Source organism: Stegodyphus dumicola, chromosome 1, assembly GCF_044657685.1.
Source record: "Stegodyphus dumicola isolate Sdum_Otavi_A_Nest chromosome 1, ASM4465768v1".
In the NCBI taxonomy this organism is placed as follows: Eukaryota; Metazoa; Arthropoda; class Arachnida; order Araneae; family Eresidae; genus Stegodyphus; species Stegodyphus dumicola.
This window is the reverse complement of record NC_140768.1, coordinates 273,467,874-273,493,721: the sequence shown is the minus strand read 5'-3', so window position 1 is coordinate 273,493,721 and position 25,848 is coordinate 273,467,874. Positions and strand designations below refer to the sequence as shown.

Genomic DNA, 25,848 nt, shown 5'->3' with positions numbered 1-25,848 from the left:
ATTTGCATGCTCAAAGCTATATAAATAAAGAAACGCTATTGTGAATATCAGGGTATGAGTACATATATGAAAGGGTTATATATTTTTCAGAATTCCCCTATGAGCTGTTTATTCTTAGGGCAGAAAGAGGAAAAAGCTTGCATACATCGCCATTCCCGGAAACTATAGACAGTCCGGTTTACCAGACAATAGAGTTTATCTGATTCCTAGTTGTAAAAGCTGACAGTTATAAATTGTTATGTTCATGGCGACCTTCAGAAGGCATGAAATTACTTCAAAAGTTCCGCTGCTATAAATTTTCAGACTGCAATTTTGTTCCTTTAAAGTTTCGAAAATACCTATTTTTTAAGTATTTTTCGGTACTTATATTAATATTGATACAAATAATATAGAAAGCACCAAACGTAGCTATGATGTATTTCAATTTGTCCTTAGTATTTTCTCACATATAGTATTAACACTTTGTCTACACGTTTCTAATGTTTCACCATAGTAAGCCTTCTCTTTCCGAATGTATTCAGTTCCTTTTCGCTTTCGTTTTCTGCTTCTTCTTTTTTTTTTTTTCTAATTTTATTTATTTATTTATTTAATGTTACCATATCCTGAGTTTTACTCTAGCTATTAACTAGAGTAGCTACTAGGTAAGCATTCATTATAGTACATTCATTATATTCATATAGCTACTAGCTAGCATTCATTATAGTACAAAAACTAATATAGCTTGTCAATATCAACACATTTTTATCTTCAATAAAATCTACTAATTCGATTGATGCTGTAAAAATTACAATTTAATACTTTAGCCAATTATTCTGATTATAGTGATTTAAATTCGATTTTAGGCAACATATGCATTCTTTCAGAAAACGCGATATATTGAGCACCGCTGTTACAAGTAAATAATGTACATTCAACCGTTTCATAATATGTAAATGTAGCATAACTTCTTTTCGAGTGCTTGCACTGAGAGTCTTCTTCAAGTAAACTTTAATGGAACTTTATTTCATGAAGAAGTATTATAAAAGCCTCAGAATTATTTCCATTGCAAACATTTATGAATTATGCAGAAAAATATATAAGAAAAACATCAATGAGAAACTGTTATCGAATATACATTTCATGACAGTAGTAAAACATTTTTTCCAGTACCGATGGTATTAAAAAGCTCAATATTGTGATAAGCTAAATAAAATAAAACGGCATTAAAAGTTTAATATTGTGATAAGTAAAAGTATACTAATCTATAACACTCATTTGATATTTTTGCCATTAGAACTATAATGTAATTCTAACCGTTAAAGTAACATTGTATTTGTATTAACTAAAATTATAATTGTATTTTCAATTAAATTTATCAGTACTTGTTGTTTCCTGCACCTTGAGGGAGACGCATTATTATTATTTTTTTTTTCTATTGTATAAAATACTGTCCTCAGAAAAAATGTCTCTAGACATGATTCTGCTCCAAAATTAATGGATGAGGTGAACAGAAATAATCTTGGAACAGCCTTTGGGCAAGTGCTGCGATTATGCGAAATGTAAGACTGTAATTAAACTTCGACCACCCTGGAGACTACACTTTCTTAGAATATTGCCATTCGACAAATTATAAGACCTTCCATTTATCTTTAAGTTTAAGCTATCTGTTATTGACTGAGAAAAGCTGGTAATTCATTGTAGTTAAAACTACAACTAATGCAGTTATAATTGTAATTGTGCCGCCCAGATGGTATAGTGGTTAGGGAAGCCTGACTGCGATACCGAAGGGCCTGGGTTCGAATCCCGGAGAAGGCATGGCTTTAACTGTTCGTTCTTTCATAGGAGGCGATGGTGGCCCACATATTAGATGCCTCCATAATAAAGTGACTGCAACTTCTGGCCTTGTATAGACTAATGGACTGTGTTGCACTGTAACTGTTCACAATCTGCCATTGGGGAAAAAAAATAATAATAATTGTAATAGAATGATTGTTCGAATTACAATATAACTTCAAAAGCAATTAGATTTTTCGCTCAGCAGAGTAATAAGTCGTCTTTTGAATACTACTAGTTCAAATCGGATGCCCATTTTGGCAAACAATCTAAATGTTTAGATAGCTCCGTGGATTTCCTTATGTGTAACATGAATACAAATCATTTTATTTTAGAAAGTTCTCTATGAGTACATCATTCTTCTTAAACGTTTCGTTGCATTCAATTAAATAAAGATCTTTTTCTGCTTTTATTAACGGGTGATGTGAACATGAGCCAGCTTCCCTTAGAAAGTCCTCCACAGAAGCATCTTTGCAGTCTTTACCGTAATCCAAATAATATGACAATCACAGGTGCATAAGAAAAGTGTACTTTTATTTGTTCTTACGTGAAACAATGATAGAAAATAGTTCATGTAAGTACTTTCACTTGTAACTGAATAATGCATTTTAACTATTTATGGAAAATGTGTGTTATGTTGAATAAAAGACCAAGTCGTAATTTTTTTTTAATGGCTGGTAGTAGCCGTTTATAGACATTGATCACTACTAAGGCCGGTCATGTTATTAAGGAGGGAACTAATACGTGGACCACCGTTGCCACCTATGAAGAGGACGAAGAAATTACATTCATGCCTTATCCGGGATTCGAACCCAGGCTCTTCGGTACGGCAACCAGAGTCACGAACAGCTTTACTGTCTGGGCGGTAATTCATAATAAATGGATTTAGTAAAATGTCTAATACACACAGCAATTAAGCATACTGATTGCTGATCAGAATCCTTTTTTTACCAGCTAAAGCAATAGGTTGGATAAAATTATGAGGCTTAGTTTAGTCCTTGATGATCTCCTTTCTGAAAAGAGGCCCACCAGCGGCCGAGCGGTAGAGTCGCTGAACACTGGTAGTTCGGTCCGAGGTTCGAATCTCGCGAACGGGCTGGCTGCATGGGTGTTTTCGTGGTTTTCCCCATGTGTAACGTGTATACGAGCCAGTTTCCATTAGAAAGTCCTCCACAAAGGCATCCCTCCTCATAGGCAGATAGCCCTAGTGTGCTTTGCCGTAATTAAATAAACCAAACCAAACTAAACCTTTCTGAAAAGAAAAGGATAAATGTAATTTTTATGATTTATTTCTTGTGTGATGTAAACAAGACAAGCGTCCTGTAACAAATCCTTTGCGAAAACATCCCTTTGCACTGGCATAAACTCTTTGCTTGTTTTCCCTTAATCTTGTAATTTAAGTTCACATGTATATCGAAGATCATAAACATACATATTTGCTTACTAACGTTATGTGCATTTCGGTCTATATAAAATATTTCCTTTAAATAAACTCCTATTTATGCTGGTACCACAAACTACAATATATGTAAGATGATTCAGAAGACATGACAGAAAATATTAATATTTTTCTTATAGGTGATTATCCCGTTGTATTATTTAAAAACTCATTATCCAAAATGCAGAAACATTTCGAATATAATATTATTGACTGTAATTTTCAAAAATTATCACGATTTCCTTAGCCTATGTCACTGAAATTATAAGGGGCAGTTGTTTTTCTGATTAAATAGTTACAATCATCTGCTGCGCAATTTTAATTAAGAGGTCATTACAATTGCATTGTAATTTTTATTAGATTATATAATTACAGTTATATTGTTTTTTCAATTAAATTTCACAATTAAAATGCAATTATAATTCAAATGCATATGAGTAAATTGTATATGTAATTAAAAATTGTTACATTGTAATTACAAGATAATTGCATAATATTATTCCAATTACTATGTGTTTTCAATTGCATTCTGCAATTATATTTGCAATTAAGATCATGATTTTCCTGGGCTACGTAACTGCTTTTATCAGAAACAATTGCTATCCTAATTACATTATTATAATTACTTACTGGAGTTACAATAACAGTCTAATTGTAATTAGATTATATGATTGCAGTTGCATTGAATATGAAATTGGATTTCACAAATATAGAGTAATTGTAATTTAAATGAAATTACGTAAATTGTAATTGTAATTAAAAAAACAACTACTTTTTAACTATAACTACTTAGTAATTGCATAATTTTATTACAATTGCATACTGCACTTAGAATTACAATTATGATCATAATTTCACTATGTTAAGTAATTCTAATTATCAGAGACAATTACTTTCCTAATTACGTAGTTATAATTACCAACTGCAATCGCAGTTAAAATTACGTTGTAATTAGCTAATATTACCGTAGTTGTGATTAGATGCAATAAAATTTTTAATTGTAATTAGATTATATAATTATAATGTTTGTGATTATCATTGCATTGTAATTGTAAGAGTTAAGAATTAAAATGCAATTACATACATTATTGTTGCATTTAAAAAGTACTTACTTTCTAATTGTAATTGCGAAGCTAATTACAATTGCAATATAATTGAAATCACATATTTCAAAATATTGTTGCAGTTTCTTGCAATTTTAATTTTAATTCCAATTACATTTTGCCAAACTGCATCTAAAATTTGGAGAATAATTAGGCTGGAAAATGAAAATTCTCTTTACATTTATATATAAACATTTAAGTTTACTATAGCTGGTATAAGCACAGAACAGCTGGAAGTTTTGAACGAGCTATTTATTTCGAACTGTTATTCAAAACCTAACGATAAAACCCATTTGCCCCTGGCGAATAGATAGTTTCCTCTCCTCAATAACCTCCCGCAGAGAAAAATTATCACCTGTCAGTTTACATTAAGAGCAGTGAGGGGAGGGCATTCTGAGACAGGCCATATATATGCTGCTTTGCCGTTTCGTGCCAAAATTTAGGTTTACGTATATATGCTGCCTTGCCGCCATGAGGACCAAAATATTTGGACGCATATAGGCTGCCTTGCCGCTATGAGAGCCATTATTTTCGAACGCATATATACGGCCTTGCCGCCTGGAGGGTTAAAGAAGAGCACAGCGACAGAAGGAAGCAATTCTGAGGGTTTTAATTTCTTACCGATGCCTGCTCGTCCATCTCTGAAGCTATCCACATATGATGGTAAGACATCCTGGCAAGTGTATAAAACACAATTTTCTATCGTTTCGAATGCGAATGGATGGGATTCCCAAGCTAAGGCCTGTCATCTCGCGGCTTCTTTAAGAGCAGACGCAGCGGATATCCTTCAGACTCTTCCCGATAACAAAAGGTTAGATTTCGAATTAGATTGTCCGCCGCCTTGGAGCTGCGCTTTTGGGAGAAGTGTTTAAAAGACTACAGCAAGCTCCAATTAAAATCTCGCCAACAGAAGCCTAACGAAACACATCAGGAGCTCGCCACGGATCTTGAAAGGCTGTCCCATCTCGCCTTTTCGGAATGCCCGACAGAAACAAGGGAAATTCTGTCCTTGCAATACTTTATCGACGGCATCCGAGATACTGAAGTACAGAAAGCTCTACGAATGGCGGATGTAAAAGATTTAAAAAGCGCTCTAGTGTATGCCATGAAATTCGAGGCAGCCCAGCAAGCAACTCGTAGAGACCGCCACCCAATCAGAGCTGCTCATGTCCAGGAGCCAAGGGATCAAGTCACTGTTCATCTAGACGATATAACCAGACAACTCAATGACTTGAGAAGAAATATCAGTGAAAAGAAACCGACCTTAAAATGTTGGAACTGTGGAGCTAAGGACACATACAGCGGAACTGAAGAACACCCCACGGATGTTAAGACCGCTCCTAGCAAGCAGCAGGGAAACTAATTAGTGGCCATCTCGCGGGGCGGAGGTTGCCAGATAATGAAAAGCCCCAGTTTAAAGCGCTTCAGATTTCTGCAGTGAGAGGCGGCAGTAATGGACTTTTCATAATAGGACATATTAATGGAGTTCCCTGCAATATGACGATAGATACAGGAGCCAACGTTACCATCATCCGAAAAGATTTGGCTCAACAACTGGGAAACAAACTTATCTGGACGCCGCCCTGCGTTACCCTCCGGACAGTGTCCGGTGAGAAGATCGACATCGATGGAAAAATAAACGTTAACATCATGTTTAGAAATGCCGCTTACCATCACACGGCATATGTAGCAGAGATCACTGATTCTTGCATACTCGGATTGGACTTTCTAAGGAAATACAATTTTTCTTTGGACTTTAAAAATAACGAATTGCACTCTACATCTGAGGACATAGCCCTATTCGGAATTAATGATGGAGTGAAATCTATCCACAAAATTATAGCTCAAGATGATATTACAATACCCGCAAGAACCGAGTTTTTACTTCCTGGATCCATAGCCGAAAATAGAAATTTCCGCTACGGCATCATAGAATATCCCGCTAACTGTAATAGCCCAAAAGGATTACTAGTAGCCTCAACACTCGTCGACCTATCCAGAACGATTATCCCGGGGAGAGTCGCCAATGTAACTGAGAAGTCGAGAGTTATTAAGAAAGATGAAGTGGTTGCAACATGTACTCCAGTAACCAGCGTTGAAAGAAAGAGTAACATCCCAGAATCCGTGTCCTCAGAGAACATTACATCGGGGTTATTTCAGAATGCACAATTAAACGATGAAGAGAAAAATGCTGCCGATCGCGTCATTAAAGATCTTCAAGTTGTTTTCTCCCGCTCGTCTTTTGACGTGGGTCGAACTAGTTTAACACAACATAGAATCGATACCGGCGATCATCCCCCGATCAAGCAACATCCAAGACGTCTACCGTTTGCTAAACAGGAAGAGGTGCGAACACTGTTAAGAGATATGGAAGAAGGCGATGTCATCGAGCCTTCAGCGAGTCCATGGGCATCTCCCATCGTTCTCGTCTGTAAGAAAGACGGCTCAAAAAGATTTTGCGTCGACTATCGCCGGTTGAATGAGGTTACGAAGAAAGACAGTTACCCTCTTCCTAGAATTGACGACATTCTAGACACTCTTTCTGGAAGCAAGTGGTTCTCAACACTTGATTTAAAGAGTGGTTATTGGCAGGTAGAAATACACCCTGAAGACTGAGAAAATACGGCATTTACTACGGGTCAAGGGCTTTGGCAATTCAAGGTGATGCCGTTTGGACTGTGTAATGCGCCGGCAACATTCGAACGCCTTATGGAGACTGTTTTGAAAGGTCTTTCCTACGAAGCCTGTCTGATATACCTGGACGATATCATCATCGTCAGAAAGAGTTTTGAAGAGCATCTAGAAAATCTTAGAAAGGTGCTTCAGAAACTGAAAGAGGCCAATCTGAAGCTGAGTCCCGCTAAATGCAAATTGTTCCGAAAGGAAGTGACTTACCTGGGACATGTCATCTCTGCAGAAGGTGTGTTCACGGATCCTGAAAAGGTGTCAGCCGTTAAATCCTGGAAACGTCCCGAAAATGTCCATCAGTTGAGAAGCTTCCTAGGGCTTTGCACCTACTATAGGAGATTCGTGAAGGACTTTTCTTCCATCGCAAGACCCCTTCACAAACTGACAGAGAGCAAGCAAGGATTCTTGTGGACAAAGGAATGCGAGGATGCATTTAACAACTTAAAGGAAGCTTTAACATCTGCTCCAAACCTGACGTATCCTCAGCTCGACAGACCATTTATTCTCGACACGGACGCGAGCAATGAAAGTGTCGGTGCTGTTTTGTCCCAGGAAATAGACGGCCAAGAACGTGTAGTAGCTTACTGAAGCAAGTGCCTGTCTGAACCGGAGAGGAATTACTGTGTCACTAGGAAAGAGTTGCTCGCAATAGTTAAAGCCGTAGAGCATTTCCATCATTATCTATATGGCAGAAAATTTCTGCTCCGCACGGACCATGCATCATTGGCCTGGCTTTTAAATTTGAAGAATCCTGAGTGTCAAATAGCCAGGTGGATACAGAGATTCCAAGAATATTACATCACTATCCGTCATCGTAAGGGATCATCACACGGGAACGCCGACGCCCTATCTAGACGACCTTGCCCAGAAAGCTGCCGATATTGTTCCTGGGTGGAAGCGAAATACCAGCTGCTGACTCCGGTCGCAAGACAAATTACAACATCAACATCGGCTGATCGAGACCCGCGGAGTGATGATGAAGTCAGGAAAGACCAGCTGGAAGACTGCGACATTAAACCCATAATTGATTTAATGGAGTCATCAAACAGAAAACCTGCCTGGCAGGACATTTCTATCTGTAGTCCTACAACAAAACAATACTGGGCACTCTGGGATTCACTTCACATTCGAAACGGCGTCTTATACCGGAAATTCGAATCAGATGATAGGAAGACGTTCCGATGGCAACTTATACTTCCAAGATCCCGCATTCCTGATGTCTTAAAGAATTACATAGCAGCCCTACAGGAGGTCACTTTGGAATAATGAAAACCTTGCAGAGAGTTCGTGAGCTCTTTTACTGGAATAATGCAAAGGATGACGTGCAAAAGTGGTGCCGATCTTGCGATGCCTGTGCAGGTCGGAAAGGACCAAGGAGACGCAGCCGAGGCAAGCTGCAACGTTACAACCTAGAGGCGCCTTTTGAATGTATCGCCTTTGACATCCTGGGACCTCTGCCACGAACTGCTGATGGCAACAAATACATACTCGTTGTCATTGCTTACTTCACCAAGTGCTCTGAAGCTTATCCTATTCCTGATCAAGAGGCTGTCACAGTAGCTGAGATAATGATACAGCACTGGATTTCCAGGTTCGGAGTAACTCTTCAGTTACATTCCGATCAGGGAAGGAATTTTGCCTCGGCAGTAATCAAAGAACTATGCAAACTACTCGGCATTGACAAAACTCAAACGATGCCATTGCATCCCCAGTCGGACGGCATGGTAGAGAGGTTCAATCGAACCATCCTTAATAACCTCTCATTAGTGGTTTCCAGAAACCAACAGGACTGGGACAAGAAATTGCCACTCCTTTTACTGGCTTACCGCAGTGCTGTCCACGAGACTACCGGCTATTCTCCATCACAGATGCTCTTCGGTCGTGACCTTCGTCTGCCTTGTGATCTATTGTTTGGCCGCCCTCCGGATGCTCCTTCATCGTCTGAGGAATATATTCAAGATCTCCAGGCTCGGTTTGAATTGATGCACAACTTTGCACGAGAGCGAGTCAACTTGGCGACGGAGAAGATGAAGACCCGATACGACACAAGAGCTACTGAACATCAATTCCACGAAGGAGACAAGGTGTGGTTGTGGAATCCGACTCGACGGAAAGGACTTTGTCCGAAATTACAGTCACCTTGAGATGGCTCGTACACAGTCTTAAACAGGCTGAATGACGTCGTGGTTCGGATTCGTAAGTCTTCGAACTCTAAACCTAAAGTCGTTCATTACGACAGGTTAGCTCATTACTATGGCCATAGTACGTAATGTAAATAATTGTAAATAGTATAAGACCATGGTCCTTTTTGTTTTTAAACGTGTATTTGATTTGATTTGTATTTAGTATTTGATTTGCATTTAATATTTGATTTGTTTTATTTATATCATTTATTGTTCATATTGTTTATTATTGTAATGTAATGCTTATTAATGCATTTATGTCACAGTTGTAAGTTTAGCTTCCTGTCCAGGGATTGTACTGCCCGGGACGTGCAGTCCTTGGGAAGGGGGCAGTGTTACGAATTTGGTATTTAAAAAGCTAATGTTAGTTCAATTATAAATTAAATGGTTTTATTTCCCGCGCAGTGCAGCGCGTGACGAATATTAAAAGAAGAAAGCTAAGCCGGAGAATTAAAAATACAAGAGCACGTGCATTTAAAATTAAATAAATAAATATGTCTTTTTGATTTGGATAAAGTACCAGAAAATTCTAGCGCGTGATTTTAAAATCTTATAAAAGGAGGAAAACATCTCAGTTCGTAGTAGTTGCTTAGTTTGTTGTTGTTTAGAAAACTGCTCTTGTTGATTGTAGCGAATTCGCGGATTAGCTTTCTTTAGCTGTTTTGAATTACGTTCTATTGGATATTTGAGTAGCTAAAAGATAACTACTGTGAGATATTGTAATAATGCATGATAATTTGAGAAAATTTAAGCATTTTTCTTGTGATAAAAATAAATTTTTGTTCATTTTTCATCGGACTTGTGCATTCATTTCATAACGAACCCGTACGCACGCAACAATATATTACTGAATGGCAACACGTTAGCTTGTGTAATATAAAATTAGTTTATTTCATGTATTGTTTAACTCACTGATACAGTAATACTAGTTATTACTATATCTAATTATACTAGTATACTAATGCTCACTGAATTGCTCTAATTATAACTATCATGTTATTGCTAATTATTACTATACATTGTTATTCGAATAGTGTTGCCATTGCTAGCTTTCAAATCACTGAGTTTATTATTCGAAAATTCATTAAATTCATACAAAATATGAAATAAATAAAAAATAAATTCGAAATTCAAAATTTTGGCTAAGTGAACATGTTCGGGTGAAGGACTACCTTCGTTTGTTGAAAATTTAGTAGTTGTAGATGTCGTCATTTTTTTGCACTGCGAGGAATGTAGAAACATACATACAAACAAATTCTCCTTTATTTAATCGTAAAGATAATTAAGATAATATTAAATAATTAGAGGTAAATATTTCTAAAACTGGATAGATTGGAGTGAATAAGATTATTTATTGAGTTAAGGCAAAACCACTCTTTATCTGCCTAATTCAAGTATGGATGAACTGAATGCACTGATATAATACTTTAATAATTAAAATATAAAATCTTTAAATGTCTAAAAGACAGGATGGATTTTTTTAAATATAATAATATATTATATAATACATATGTAATATTGTTTGAACTCCACTGTACAATTTTAACTACAGCACACATTAAATTCCAGAACATTGCGTGTTAAATTTAGGTATGTATTTGAAATATTTTAAGATTGAATCTTCTTTTTAGACCCACATAACTCTATGGGCTCTCTTTTTAGACTAGAGTAATTCACATTGAATTACACTTCCCATAATGTTTCATGAACAATTTTAAAATAAGAAATAGTTGTTTGAGACATCCCTTTTAACACTACTTCCTCATCTGTAAATAACCTCTTTGCATGAAGTTATTTTTTTTTAATTTCCAAAATGATCCGCAATCACTGCTGCTAAATCCAAGCTATATGAAGAGTATATTAATGCAGTCCTCATCGAATATCGTCAGCTTCAAAAATAATAATAATATACAAATACGCATTGATTGTCCCGAATAAAACCACTTTTTCTTAATAAATCCACTATTTCTTTCTGATGGCTCGACACAAATGGACTTTCATAAAGTCTGCATAGTAGTCTTCGATCACTACGCATCAACCATTGTTACAGGGAAGAATGACTAAGCGTTTCATCATCATACGTTGTCTGTCACAGTGTTTCATTGCCGTTTTCTTTTTTTTCCTAAATTTAACCTAAAATTCAGTTAACCTTTATTTTCCACACAGACTTCATCATCTCTCGCCACGAGAAAATGTTTTGAATGTTTCCATTCACTGTGACTATTTGAGTCTCCAGTTACAGGTTCAGTCCCATTGATATATGGTTTTCACAAAACATAGTACAGAATTGGCACATCAAATATCGAGAAAGAGCTACGTAGGCACTATTTAAACTTCATTCAGGCATTGTAATAGTAATCGTAGCAATTTCCAGAAACAGAACAATATTTAAGAAAAATTTAGTAAAGCTATAACCTAATAAAAATGGGAAAGTAAAAAAGTTAGGCTGGATTATTTGAATATGGCAGAGCACATGAGAGCTATCTATCTAAATGGATAGATACCCTCACGGAGGATTTTCTAGTGAAAACTGGCTCATTTTATATCTTTAAAAAGCCATGAAAACCAACTACGCATCCAGTGAACTCTGGTCGAACTCCCAGTACTCAAAGATCTTCACCATTCGGCCACTGGTGAAGCGCAAAATTAAAAAGAATGAGCTTGAACTAAATTTATCAAAAATGAAAACTGCAGCTATTAGATGTTAATAGAAATCAATTCTCTGAAGCTGAGGTTAGAATTTATTTTTTTCAGTACTTGGTAGTATTAATTATTATATTAACTTAATTCACGAAACGATAACATGATTGGAGGCTTCTGTGTAGAATTAATACAAATAATTTATTCAGCAGTTTTAATTGAATGGGCAAAAAATTTATGGACAGAGCTTAAAAAATAGCTGTTAATGATTAAAATGATTTCCATATGATGTATATTGTCCGATATTAAAAGTTATTCAAAATGAAACATGTACTCATATTTTAGATAGTAAGCAGTGCAGTAAAAAAAATATACAGTTTGATAGCATTGAATATGGTGTAAGAAATTTGTAAAAAAGGCTTCATATTTAGAAATTTAACTTTAGACAAGAAATCTTAAATTTAAAAAATGGGATTTTTTTATTTGGAACATATTTAATTATTTACCTAATTTAAGCATTTTTATCGCTTTATCAGATTTGAAAGGTTTGAAACGCAGAATACTGTAGAAAGTTTATTTTAATAAAACACAGTTCCATAATTTTTTTTCAAAATTTTTAGATATATTAGAATTATGATAAAAAAATAAACAAAGAAGTTAAACTTTCGATCTGTCACATGTTTCGGGTAAAAGTGTTGTACTCTTAAGTTTTACATTTAAATGATTCCAATTTCGTCTACTTATTTTGTTGTTCTCATTTATTTATATTTTTCATTTTTATTTATTCGTTTATTTTTTGTTTCAGGATAAAAATGTTATTCCTTATGCGCAGTCAAGATGGCCCAATAAGGAAGTTCCTTACGTTATCGACAAATCTCTGAGTAAGAATATTTATATTGATTTACTTTTTCTATCATTGATATGCTGAGTTTCATAAAAATTCTAGTAACTCATCTCATCCTATTTAGAAGAAAAAATACCAAATTTATTAATTTGATATAATATGAAAACTAGATGGAGTTGATTTAAGATTGCATTTACTTTTTTATATACATAATCTGAAGGTATTTGTAATTGGAAAGTGCAAACTAACTTTTACTAGCTTTATTACACATTAAATTGCAGTTTGTCATTTTTACGAAACTAATTATCTTAAACATTGACTCCGAAAAAAGACGGTCAGACGACTTATCGCACCATTTTAAGTTACTATTGAATTAACACCGAACACAAAAAACGCTTAATATAAATATTTTTATTAGTCGCTTAGCTTAAAATTTACACAACCTGCGTATCAACAGAACAATTTCCACTACTTGTGTGATCAATAGGAACGTCGACAAGATCAATCTATCAATAGGATCAATAGGCTATTGTATTAAATTTAAATATTTAAATACGAGGCTTACAAGATATCTGTTTCTTACCTACTATAGCTGAGGACCTCATTTTGTGAGAGCAAATACGGTTAAGAATGGCAAAATTCAATTCAAATTTGGGAGAAAATGATATCGAGACTGTCAGCGGTTGCCAGTAAAAGTTCTCTCTCTTAAGATTGCATTGAAGAGATTTAGGGAGAACAATTCTAGAATAATTTTTTGCTTTGTCACAAGATAAAGAATAACCAATTACAGCGGATCGTTTTGTGGTTACCCTGTGAAGGGAAAATTAATTCTCCATCATAAATGATGGTTCGTGATGGAAGATTCGATGCTGATATCTGATTGATCGTTGGAAAGGAACAACTTAAAAATTTGTTTGTGGAAGAAAAGAAAAAATCGTGTGTTTGTCTTTCATTGGTAAAGCAGGTAGAAACATTGTTTTAAAATGTTATGCTACATTTTTAAACAGTTTTTCGTCTGAAATAAATGAATGAGTGACACACGCCTTAAAAATTATCTTTTTATATACATTAAATAATTTGTATCTTGGTGGGATCAGACGAAAGGCGAAGGGACAATAAAAACAAAAAATTAAAAGATAAGGTTTTAATAAACATAAAAACCCACAACTTACTACGTACGTTGAACTCTCTTTGAAAGCTTATTTTCGTACTGAAAAATTTCAAGACAGGTAAAAGTTTTTCGGCAAATTTCGAGAATTTTTTTTTCCCACTCGGTTCAGTTTTCTCTTAACATCGGAAATTGAATGATGTAAAATTTAATTTCTTTTGGAAAACAAGAATAATTAGCCAGTATATAATGATTTGTTAAGCCAAACGACTCTGAAGAACTCTAAGCAAAACTTTTAGAAAAACTTAATAACAGAAAAAATATATACAAACCTTGCAACTAAAGGGAAAAAAGTAAGTTAAAAGAAATTAAAACTGAATATTTTTCCTTATAAATTAATTAACCTTTACCATAAATGTTAATCTATAAAAAATAAAAACAGAGTATTTGATTCGACTGTTTTATCTGCAAAATCAGCTTGAGGTCAGTTAATGCAAGATCTAACAGCAAAGGTGGTGGTGTGGTGTATTTAATTATGGCAAAGCACACGAGGGCTATCTGCCTAAGGGGAAGGATGCCTTCGTGGAGGACTTTCTAAGGGAAACTGGCTCGTATATGCGTTACACATGGGGAAAACCACGAAGGCGCCCATCCAGGCAGCCCGTTCGCGAGATTCGAACCTCGGACCGAACTACCAGTGTTCAGAGACTTTACCGCTCGGCCGCTGGTGGGCTCTATCAGCAAAGGATTTATTAGAATAATTTCAAGGCTAACGCTTTCACTTTTATATTTACAACAGCGTTTCCTAAACTGTGGATCGCGACCCCCAGGGGAGTCGCGGGACCTACAGCAGGGGGACGCCAAAAAATTTAGCAGCTTTGATATTTCTTTAACTTATTATAAAAATTTTACAATTACCAAATATTTTTACACAATGTATCTGAAAATAGATAAAGATAAGACAATACAGACAAAGAAAATGTTTCGACGCATTCTTTTTATAATAAAAACGTTCATTTTACTTGCTTTGCGCGTAACGCTGTCATTTCGTCTGTTAATTATTTAAAACTGTCACATTGTTCTAAATTATTATTGTCTTAAAATTAGTTCATTGTCTTAAAATTAGAAATTAAATTTAATGACCTAAAACTGCAATAGTATATTACAGTACAAGTGAAAAAATTGACAGTTTCACACACACGTGTGTAGGATTTGCGCAATGCTTATGGGGTCCCGCAAAATTTTCGTAAATATTATGGGGTCCTGGAGGTGGCGAAAAAATCTCAGTGATTAAAAGGGGTCGCGACTGAAAAAAAATCAAGAAACCCTGCTTTACAAGAATCAAGGTACAGAGTTTTGAGAAATAAGAACTACATAAATTCGCAGAAGAACAAAAGCTGAATGCAGTCTCTGATAAATCTGAATGAAGTCTCTTTCTAAATTTAATTTTAACAATAACCGCAGGATTATTATCTGTTTGAATTTTTTAAATTAATAAACTGCTAACTAATCTCAAATATGGGAGAAATTATTCAAAAAAGTTTTTTAACATTATACAACAAAAAACAAAGAAAAAAAAGCAAAGTAAAGAAACAGAGGTATTATTTTAAACAAAAATATTTTCTACAATTTAATTTGTTTCCAAAAATGATACTTTTTCTGTGAGTGTAAATACATAATTATTATCTAAGTCAATAAATTAAATTTCAGTCCAATTAAAATGAATAAATAAGTATTGCACAATTTATTTATGTCTCAAAAGTGACAAAAATGAAATTGATAAAGCAATTGTGAGAAAGTAAAAATAATATCTGTAGAAAATGTATTTTTTTTTTTTTCAAAAATCTGTCCGCCTTTAAATTACTTCAAATATAGTTAAGAAAAGGGAGATTAAACATTCCTGCGATTATTATATTTTTCAGCCCAACATACCGACCTAATCAAAAGTGCGATGAAGAATTACCACGATTTCACATGTCTGAAATTTGTACCCAGAACAAACCAAAGGAATTATATCAAGCTTTTCTTTGGACAAGGGTACGTATAAATGTCAATATTAAAAAATATATTTAATATTAGATAATAGTTACAAACAAGCTATGCTACATTTTTACGTTTGAGAACATAATATAATGTTATGTATTTTGATGATGGTAACTTCAGAGTGGTGACGTATATGTGTTTCTGTTGGTCTCAAAAGTAAAAGATACAACTGCGTGAAATGTATGAATTAGTATTGTTACGAATTTGGTATTTAAAAAGCTAATATTAGTTCAATTATAAATTAATTGGTTTTATTTCTCGCGCAGTGCAGCGCGTGACGAATATTAAAAGAAAGCTAAGCCGGAAAAATTGAAAATACAAGAGCGCGTGCATTAAATAAATAAATATCTCTTTTTGATTTCGAGAAAGTACTGGAAAATTCTAGCGCGTGATTTTAAAATCTTATAAAAGGAGGAAAACATCTCAGTTTGTAGTAGTTGCTTAGTTTGTTGTTGTTTAGAAAACTACTGTTGTTGATTGTAGCGAATTCGCGGATTAGCATTCTTTAGCTGTTTTGAATTACGTTCTATTGGACATTTGAGTAGTTAAAAGAAAACTACTGTGAGATATTGTAATACTGCATGATAATTTGAGAAAATTTAAGCATTTTTTTTTGTTGTGATAATAATAAATTTTTGTTCATTTTTCATCGGACTTGTGCATTCATTTCATAACGAACCCGTACGCACGCAACAATTTTTGGTGTCAGGAGTGGGGTTTGAATGCCAATCACAAGAGCGATGGAAGAGCAATTAAGACAGCTGATATCAGCGTTTGCCTCGTTTAAAGTAGAAATGAAAGCAGAGATGAAATGTAATCAGGAAAAGATTGAAGCAGGACAGGAAAAGATTGAAGCAAGACAAGAAGAGATGAAAAGAGAAATTACCAGCGTAATAGAAAACAAATTCGAGGTTATGGAAGGCAGAATTGACGCAGTTGAGAATAAAGTTGGAAACTTTGAAGAAAAAGTTTCTTCGGTAAAAGAAGAAATAGAAGAGAGAGTTTCTGCCGTGGAACAACAAATTAATGATAGAGTTTCTGCGGTCACCAAAGAAGTTGATGATTTAAAGAAATTCGTAGCGACGGCAGGTAGCAATCCGGAAGGTTTGAAATTTTTATCGATGCCTGCTCGTTCCGTTCTGAAACTATCTACATATGATGGGAAGACCTCCTGGCAGGTGTATAGGACACAATTTTCTATCGTTGCGGATGCGAATGGATGGGATTCCCAAGCTAAGGCCTGTCATCTCGCCGCTTCTCTGAGAGCAGACGCAGCGGATATCCTGCAGACGCTTCCCGAAAATCAAAGGCTAGATTTCGAAGCTCTATCCGGCGCTTTGGAGCTGCGCTTCGGCGAGAAATGTTTAAAAGACTACAGCAGGCTCCAATTAAAATCTCGTCAACAGTAGCCTACCGAAACACTTCAGGAGCTCGCCGCGCATGTTGAAAGGTTGTCCCATCTCGCCTTTTCGGAATGCCCGACAGAAACGAGGGAAATCCTGTCCCTGCAATATTTCATCGATGGCATCCGGGACCCTGAAATACAGAAAGCACTGCGAATGGCGGATGTTAAAGATCTGAAAAGCGCTTTAGTGTATGCCATGAAATTTGAGGCAGCCCAGCAAGCAACTCTTAGGGATAGCTACCCAGTCAGAGCTGTGCGAGTCCACGACCCAGGGGACCAATTGATGGCTCGTTTAGATGATTTATCCAGACAAGTCGATGCTTTGATACGGAGTAGCAGTGAGAACAAAGTGGCTGTAAGATGTTGGAGATGTGGTTCTGAAGGTCACCTACGACGGCATTGCAGAACACCCCAGGGCACGGATAATAAAACGGATGAGTTGACAAGACCAGTGAATGCTTTAAGACGGAATAGTGGTGAAACAAAACCGACCCTAAAGTGCTGGAATTGCGGTGTTGAAGGCCACCTACGAAGGAACTGCAGAACTCCCCAGAGCACGGAAAATAAGGCATACGATTTAAACAGACAATTAAATGCCACGGCAAGGAAAAGGACTGACAAGAAACCAAAGTGCTGGAACTGTGGAGCTGAAGGCCACGTACGAAAGAATTGCAGAACACCCCAGGGTACGAAAATTGAGACAATTTCTGAGCAACGACGCAGGAAACAAATTAATGACCATATCAAGGAACGGAGGTTGCCAGATAATGAAAAACCCTGTTTTAAAGCGCTTAAGATCTCTATAGTGAGTGGCAACAATAACGGACTGTCCATCAATGGGAATATCGATGGAGTTCCTTGCAATATGATCATTGACACAGGAGCTAATGTTACCATCATTAGGAAAGATTTAGCTGAACAGTTTAAAGATAAACTTATTTGGACGCCATCCTGTGTTACCCTTCAGACTGCGTCTGGTGACAAGATCGACATAACTGGGAAGTTAAACGTAAACATCACGTTTGGAAGTGCCGCCTACCATCACACGGCATATGTGGCGGATATTACAGATCCATGCATACTCGGATTGGACTTTTTAAGGAAATACAATTTTTCCTTAGATTTCAAAAACAATAAGCTGCTTTCAGCATCTGATGGCATAACTATCCATCCTCAAAAGGGATCCTCGCCTGGAAATGTCGACGCCTTGTCCGAAAGATCGAGCTCGGGAAGCTGCCGAAATCATACCAGGGTCGAAAAGAAACTCAAGACTACCAGCTATTCTCCATCCCAGAAGCTCTTCGGTCGAGACCTTCGTCTGCCTTGTGACCGCCTGTTTAGTCGCCCTACGGATGCGCCTTCATCGCCTGAGGAACACATCCAAGATGCCAAGGCCCGGTTTGAGGGGATGCACCGTTCTGCACGAAAGCGAGTCAACTTGGCGACGGAGAAAATGAAGATCAGATGCGACACAAGAACTACTAGACAGAGATCCAACAAAGGAGACAAGGTGTGGTTGTGGAACCCAATTCAACGAAAAGGACTGAGTCCTAAATTACAGTCACCTTCGGATGGTCCATATACAGTGCTGAACACGAATGACGTCGTGGTTCGGATCCGTGGGTCTTCGAACTCTTACGACAGGTTAGCTTATTACTATGGCCATAGTACGTAATGTAAATAATTGTAAATAGTATCAGACCATGGTCCTTTTTGTTTATAAATGTGTATTTAGTATTTGATTTGTATTTAGTATTTGTTTTGTATTTAGTATTTGATTTGTTTAAGTTAGTTATTGCATTTATTGTTTATATTGTTTGATATTGTAATGTAATGTTTATGCCTCAATTGCATTTATGCCACAGTTGTAAGTTTAGCTTCCTGTCCAGGGATTGTACTGCCCGGGACGTGCAGTCCTTGGGAAGGGGGCAGTGTTACGAATTTGGTATTTAAAAAGCTAATATTAGTTCAATTATAAATTAATTGGTTTTATTTCTCGCGCAGTGCAGCGCGTGACGAATATTAAAAGAAAGCTAAGCCGGAAAAATTGAAAATACAAGAGCGCGTGCATTAAATAAATAAATATCTCTTTTTGATTTCGAGAAAGTACTGGAAAATTCTAGCGCGTGATTTTAAAATCTTATAAAAGGAGGAAAACATCTCAGTTTGTAGTAGTTGCTTAGTTTGTTGTTGTTTAGAAAACTACTGTTGTTGATTGTAGCGAATTCGCGGATTAGCGTTCTTTAGCTGTTTTGAATTACGTTCTATTGGACATTTGAGTAGTTAAAAGAAAACTACTGTGAGATATTGTAATACTGCATGATAATTTGAGAAAATTTAAGCATTTTTTTTTTGTTGTGATAATAATAAATTTTTGTTCATTTTTCATCGGACTTGTGCATTCATTTCATAACGAACCCGTACGCACGCAACAAATTTATTGTTAAAATAACCTTTGTAAGGTATATTTTAATTTTATTACAGTTATTTTAATTTAGTTCACCTTACCTATCTCTCCTGGCTTCAGCTTTCAACTCCCTACCAGAATGTGTTTTTAGAATCGCGTTCAATGCACATGAGAAGGAGAGTGGTATTTAAGTCAAGTTCAATTCAATTAAATACTATTCAGTGTTATACAGAGAGAGTGCGGATTCCCGAGTAGCAAGCGTTTGCCTTTGGACTACGTATCTCTAAGCTGTTACTACGCTCTCTCTACGGCTCTGCCGTATTACGGGCCTTTTGATATTTCACTGGATAATTCTATTACCGGCCGACTTGTTTAGAACTGTGTTAGCTTCAGCTAAATTGCTTTAGTTAGTCATTAGTTAGTTCTTATTTCTTACATTTTTGAGATTAATCTCAGGTGGAGGCTTTATTGTACGCCCTGAGAAAGAAGCCGACTGCTAATCTTATTTTAAGTGAAATAAAGGGTAACTAACCATTCTTGAATTTACGTTTCTATTCTTGGACTTAAACGATTATCCGCTTAGAAGTTCATAAGTTTCCTCTACACTTCGTTTAACGGAATTAAAATGAGGAACTCTATAACTTGAATGGATCGAGACAAAATTTCTGTTTTTTTCTTCAGTATGCATCTTCAATTTGAAGAAAATTTTATGCATAGCAATTTTCGCTTTAAGATTAGATAGCATGCCTTAAGCCGTAGACTACCACATACACTTTGAAATGTCCACTCATTTTATACAAAAATTTCGAAGCAAATTTTCAGATGCAAGCATGATATGGACGATTCAGTCACTAAGATTATTAGTTTACAGTTTTCTCCTTCTGGAAGCCCATGATGATGCTTCAAAAGAAAAAAACATATGTATTAAAAAGACATCATAAAGCATCTCAAACTTCTTTAATTAAAAGCATCTATAATTAAATAAAGAATTCGTAAAAAACCGCATTAAATAAAAATTTCGCAAAATCATAAGAGAATAAACAAATAAATACGATTCCTAAAGCTGTTCCACTTCATTCATGTAATAGCTGCAGATTCAGCAGCAAAATTCCTTCTATTTGGTTCTTTAGCTATTAAAACGCCAGCATAACAAATAAAAGTCCACTGGACAACGACTATGAATATTTCGACCTAGGGGCGTATGGAGCATCTGGGAAACTTCTCGAATCGCCGGGAAGCTCAGTCCGTTTCAGTAGTTCTCGATACTTTTTGCCCCACGCACCCCTTTCACTATTTTTAGACGGTCATTGCCTTCTCCCTTGTTACGGAATATTCTTTGATATCGGCAAGAAGATGGCGTTAGAAGTCCATCTATTGGCTTACTTAACCCTTCCCCTTGTGAACATGTCTCTTGGAAAAATATTCTTCTTCTTGAAGGTAGATTTCGATGCACTACGCAATAGAATTCGATTTATATTCTTAGATGGAACTATTCAGTTTTTGCTTCTGGAGCCTTAAATATTCGATTCAGGCATTTTAGCCTACATTGTATATATGTAAATGTTAAGTTTAATTAAAATTTATGGAAAACCCTCCAGGCCATGCATCTCATTTTGGATTATGAGTAATTTGACATTTGATATAGAATACTTTCGTTACACTCTTCGTTACGAAATTCAAAACATACATACACATTTATTTAATTTCGAGTATCTTTAATACGTTTTACAACAAATTAAACAAGAAAAGGTAAAGAAAATGGTGATAAACACCAAAACTTTATAAGGTATTTTCTCCTTCCTTTCAGCATGCCTTCGTGGTGTAAGGGTAGCACAATCGGCGCGTGCTACCCTAGATCTAGGTTCGACTTTTAACAAGAGCATTGTTCAAAGCTTTTGTTAAAAGATTAGTTATGATTACCTAGTGAAGATTTTATTCAGCCGTTCTGCTGACATGGTAATAAGAGAATGGCTGTCTCAACCATGGACTCGAGCTCGAGTCGCGGAAAAGACGGGGATGTGCATTGTGTCTGTGGTATGGGGCCCTTAAAATACTGTCGCATCTTAAAATACCTCAAGCCGAAAATCTCCTCGAGCCGAAAATTCTCTCGAGAGACTCGTGGTAAAAGAAGAGGATTAGAAGATTATAAGATCTGCCTCCCCCTAGAAGTTCTTTGTGAAAACTGGACTAGAGCTGGTCAAACTAGTATTGCCATCTGTAAAGTGCCCAAGCTTAGTCCAACGGCAAGGTGCAAACTTTTAATCACGATAAAAGTCGTAGAGTTGACCTGGCCAAGATTAAAATCTGAAGGATTAGTAAAGCCTGATACTCCATAAAGAGAAATTTTAACGCTTTCTTAAGTTTGACCGATGTATGGTTTCGAGTAGGGTTTGACTGATATATGTCAAACCATACGAGTTGAGACGTCGATGAGAGATATTATAACTTTCCAAAAACTAAAAATTAGATACAGAGTTAAATTCTATGTTTTATCATTGGCAAGAATAAAACCAGAAAATAGAATTTGTTTCGAATCCAATCAATTTCAAAACTGACAGAAAAAAAAAAGAAACAGGATTACTATTACTTGTTATATCTAATGAAAAAAACCTTTTCTAATCGTAATTTTAAGAATATCAACAATAACAATGCACGATAAGTCTGTATTAACGAAAACAGATTACCTCCCAGAACGTTCCAAATTATCTTAGAATGGGAGGGGCAAAAATATTTTTTTAATATTTAGTCTCTTTATAGTATATAGGATCTTCCAATAACTATTTTGAAAAATGAAGTGTAATTCAGAGAAATTTTAGTATGTGAACTTAGTTCTTCAAATTTAATAATGAAGAACTATGTAAGTAACTATTAAGTAAACAGTAAGGAAAATATTTAAGTAAAAGGGAAATCGCGAAGTCCCTGAGCATCTGATAAAAGTTGTTTACCATCGAAAGAAACTTGTTTAACTTTTTTAGGGCATTCTAGGTGTGCACTGTAAAAACTTGATTACTTGCTGTGTATAAACTTGATTAGTGCAATGTTTTGGTTTTCCTTTAGCTGTTCATTTCAAGTTTTATTTTAATTGAATACTAAAGAAGTGGCTGTGTTACAGATGTTATTCTTATATTGGTCTGATCAATCGCGGAGAACAACTAGTGTCTCTTGGACAGGGATGCCACTATAAGGGAATCGTTGTACATGAGCTGGGGCATGCCATTGGTTTCTTCCATGAGCATAGCAGATCTGACAGAGATAAATATGTTACAATCTATTGGCAGAACATCAAAAATGGTAAGTAATCAAAGATGACAATGCTTTATCTTATTTGAACTCTAGTGAGAGCTGACGAAAGTAAAAGAGAAAGTAAACCCAAAATAATAAGATATCTAAGTTGATTCACATAACACGCTACAAAGTCTGGCCGCCTTCGTAACTGCATGTGTTGCTGAGCCCTTAAGCCAGCCTAGTAAAGCCAAGTATTCAGTAGTAAAAGAGTGTGCCTGTTTTTGTGTGCATCTCACAACGCAAATATAGAAAATCCGAAAGCTATACAATTTGTCCCACAGATTCTTCAGGGCTATTTTTTTTCCACAAAATTTGATGTAGATTTTTTTAATGTTGAATGATTTTTTTGGTGTGTATCCGCGTGTGAATTGTTTTTAAGTATCTTCGTTTAACTGTCTAACTAACATTTCAAAATTTTATTCTTTGAACTACTACGTAACTCAAAAAATAACCTTCCAAATAAAACTGATTACAGATCTGTACTCTAATTTATGTAAGTTCTGTAAGCATTTCTTACGATTTTTCCAAAATAGATTGATTTATTTTGGTACCTTTTTGATTGCTATATACCCAACATTTTAAATTTCAGTGTCAGAAATTCTGTAGTTTATAATATCTTGAAAAGTTTACAGATTATACAGCCTGCCCTTTGCTTCCTTTTTTAAATAGCAGTTTTTGGTGTTTAAAGCAATTCAGGTCATTGTTACTGTAGTTACGTTGCATATGCAACATATTGTAGTAAAGAATGCATAATGGTTCTAAGCTTTAAAACCGTATTATTATCTTACAGTAGTTTTCTAAAAAAAAAAAAAAAAAAAAAAAAAAAAAAAGAAGAAGAAGAAGAAGAAAAAGTCGATGAGGACACTACATAACTTTTGAGTAACTCTTGAATAAGCGATTTATCAAGGCAAGTTGGAGAGGCCAACAAAATTTGCAAGTTTTAAAATTGAATATCCTTGTCAATTTTTGTTGTAAGGGAGTCAAACTTCTTATAAATTTATTTTTTCATAACGGGCGCAAAATTTTCCGAATGTTTACGTTCCTGTGTTAGAATGGCGCCGACATGTATGACGCAGTTTCGATTTTATATATCCTTAATAAATTCAACGACGCTTAGTCTATTTAAATCAAACTCAATACATTTAATAATATAACATTCACACGTAAACATTTAGTAATAATTCAGGAGTACAGATAAGCATTAAAATAAGAATTACAACCGTTACAGGCCAGCTACGCTTTTAGCGATCGAATTCTACGAACGACAAATCTCAAAAGCGTGTTGCCAACGCAGGGCAACGAAAAGGTGGAAATTAATTCGATAGGCGTGGAAGTGAACACCGAAATATAAATAAAGGAACCAAGGCATTAAGTTAGATTTCGTTATTTGTTGAAAATTAATTTTTGTCTAAATTTTATTTTGCCCAGCATGAATAATTTCGTCATTTAAAACATTTCTATAATTAGAAGTGCATAGCTACGAAAATTGCGAAATTTAACGCCGTATAAGCGGGGGTGAATATATGTCTATATTCTGCAGTTTGATAATGCCGATTGAAACAAAATAGGGAAGTGCACAACTAGATGTTATAGCAGTCCTGTATATAAAATTTCAACGTTCTACAGTTAATCGTTTTGTGTTATGCGAGATACATGCGTATATGCGTACGTACAGACGTCACGAAAAAATTGCTTTTGAATCTGTTTTCTTTTAAACCTATTTTTAAATCTATTTTATAATCCGTTTTGTCCTTTATTCTGTGCATACCTACAGATGTTACGCAAGACGAAACGACAATATAGATTCGGGAAGTGTCAAAATGGATATTTCTTTTGAAATTATGATACCCTAGTTTTTTTCACGATTACAATACTTCCTTTTCTTCGTACAGACGTAAAAAAAGTGACTAAATAAATTACTTCAACGAGCTCCCGTATAAATGAGAAATCATTCCTTTTTAGCCGAAATTTAAATGGCCGTTGATTGACTCTCCGGGTTTCATTTCTTTTAATTTCAGCGGAATTTAAATGTTGAGTTAACAAAATTCAAGATAGTAGTAGAAAGAAAATTTAATAGCATGGATTGCAACTCAAAATGCTGCATTACTATTTACCATTTCTTGCATTCAGATGTATTACACTAATTGGAATGAAAAATACTTCATTTACTACCATTTTGAAAAGAGATTATCATTTTAACTGTTCACTGTATTTAACACATAGGATACAAATTAACGAATATGCATTATGAAAATCTTTTATCTAAGTCTATTGTAATAATTTCACTACGATTTATTCCAGGAATGGAACCACAATTCACTATTCTACGACCCAACCAAAATCTCCTTCTGACACCTTTTGATTATGACTCCATTATGTTATACGGAAACTATGCTTTCTCCAAAGATAACAAATCTATGACCATCGCTGCAAAGGACGGCAGGCCACTTAAGGAGCCTTATCAAAAACCTGGCCTTACCAGCAGTGACATCAAACGTGTCAATCTGATGTATAAATGTTGAAATGCAATTTGTTTGTAAGGTAAATGGGATTGTAGAAGACTTTGTCTTGAAACCAGTTTTAATCTCTGTATTGAGGAAATGAAATAAATTTATTAACAGCAACATTTATTTCTCTTTAATAGTGCACAAATCATAATTTGTGTCACATATTTCATTATATCTAATTATCCATCTATCTCGCTCTATATATAAGCATACACATATCCATACTATCAACTTCGAGTTTCCGCGGTAACATCGGTGATGACATCCGTGGTTAATTTAAATCATGGTAAATCTGAGGGCAGTTGACAAAACACAGAAAAATATTACACATATTAAAATTAACAGACAAATAGTGATAATAATTTGCTAATATTTTAAGCAATTT

At 35.3% G+C, this 25,848-nt stretch overlaps 1 protein-coding gene across 1 annotated transcript in view; it reads left to right on the top strand.

The window, feature by feature from the left end:
• Positions 1 to 25,582, top strand: part of LOC118180471 (astacin-like metalloprotease toxin 5) — a 50,683-nt gene extending 25,101 nt beyond the window's left edge. The window contains exons 3-6 of the mRNA XM_085806952.1: positions 12,670 to 12,745; positions 15,739 to 15,853; positions 22,784 to 22,962; positions 25,258 to 25,582. Of these exons, the coding sequence (XP_085663078.1) occupies positions 12,670 to 12,745; positions 15,739 to 15,853; positions 22,784 to 22,962; positions 25,258 to 25,478 (591 nt within the window). The 3' untranslated portion in view covers positions 25,479 to 25,582. The remainder of the gene's footprint in view (positions 1 to 12,669; positions 12,746 to 15,738; positions 15,854 to 22,783; positions 22,963 to 25,257) is intronic.
• Positions 25,583 to 25,848: the final 266 nt, after the last annotated feature.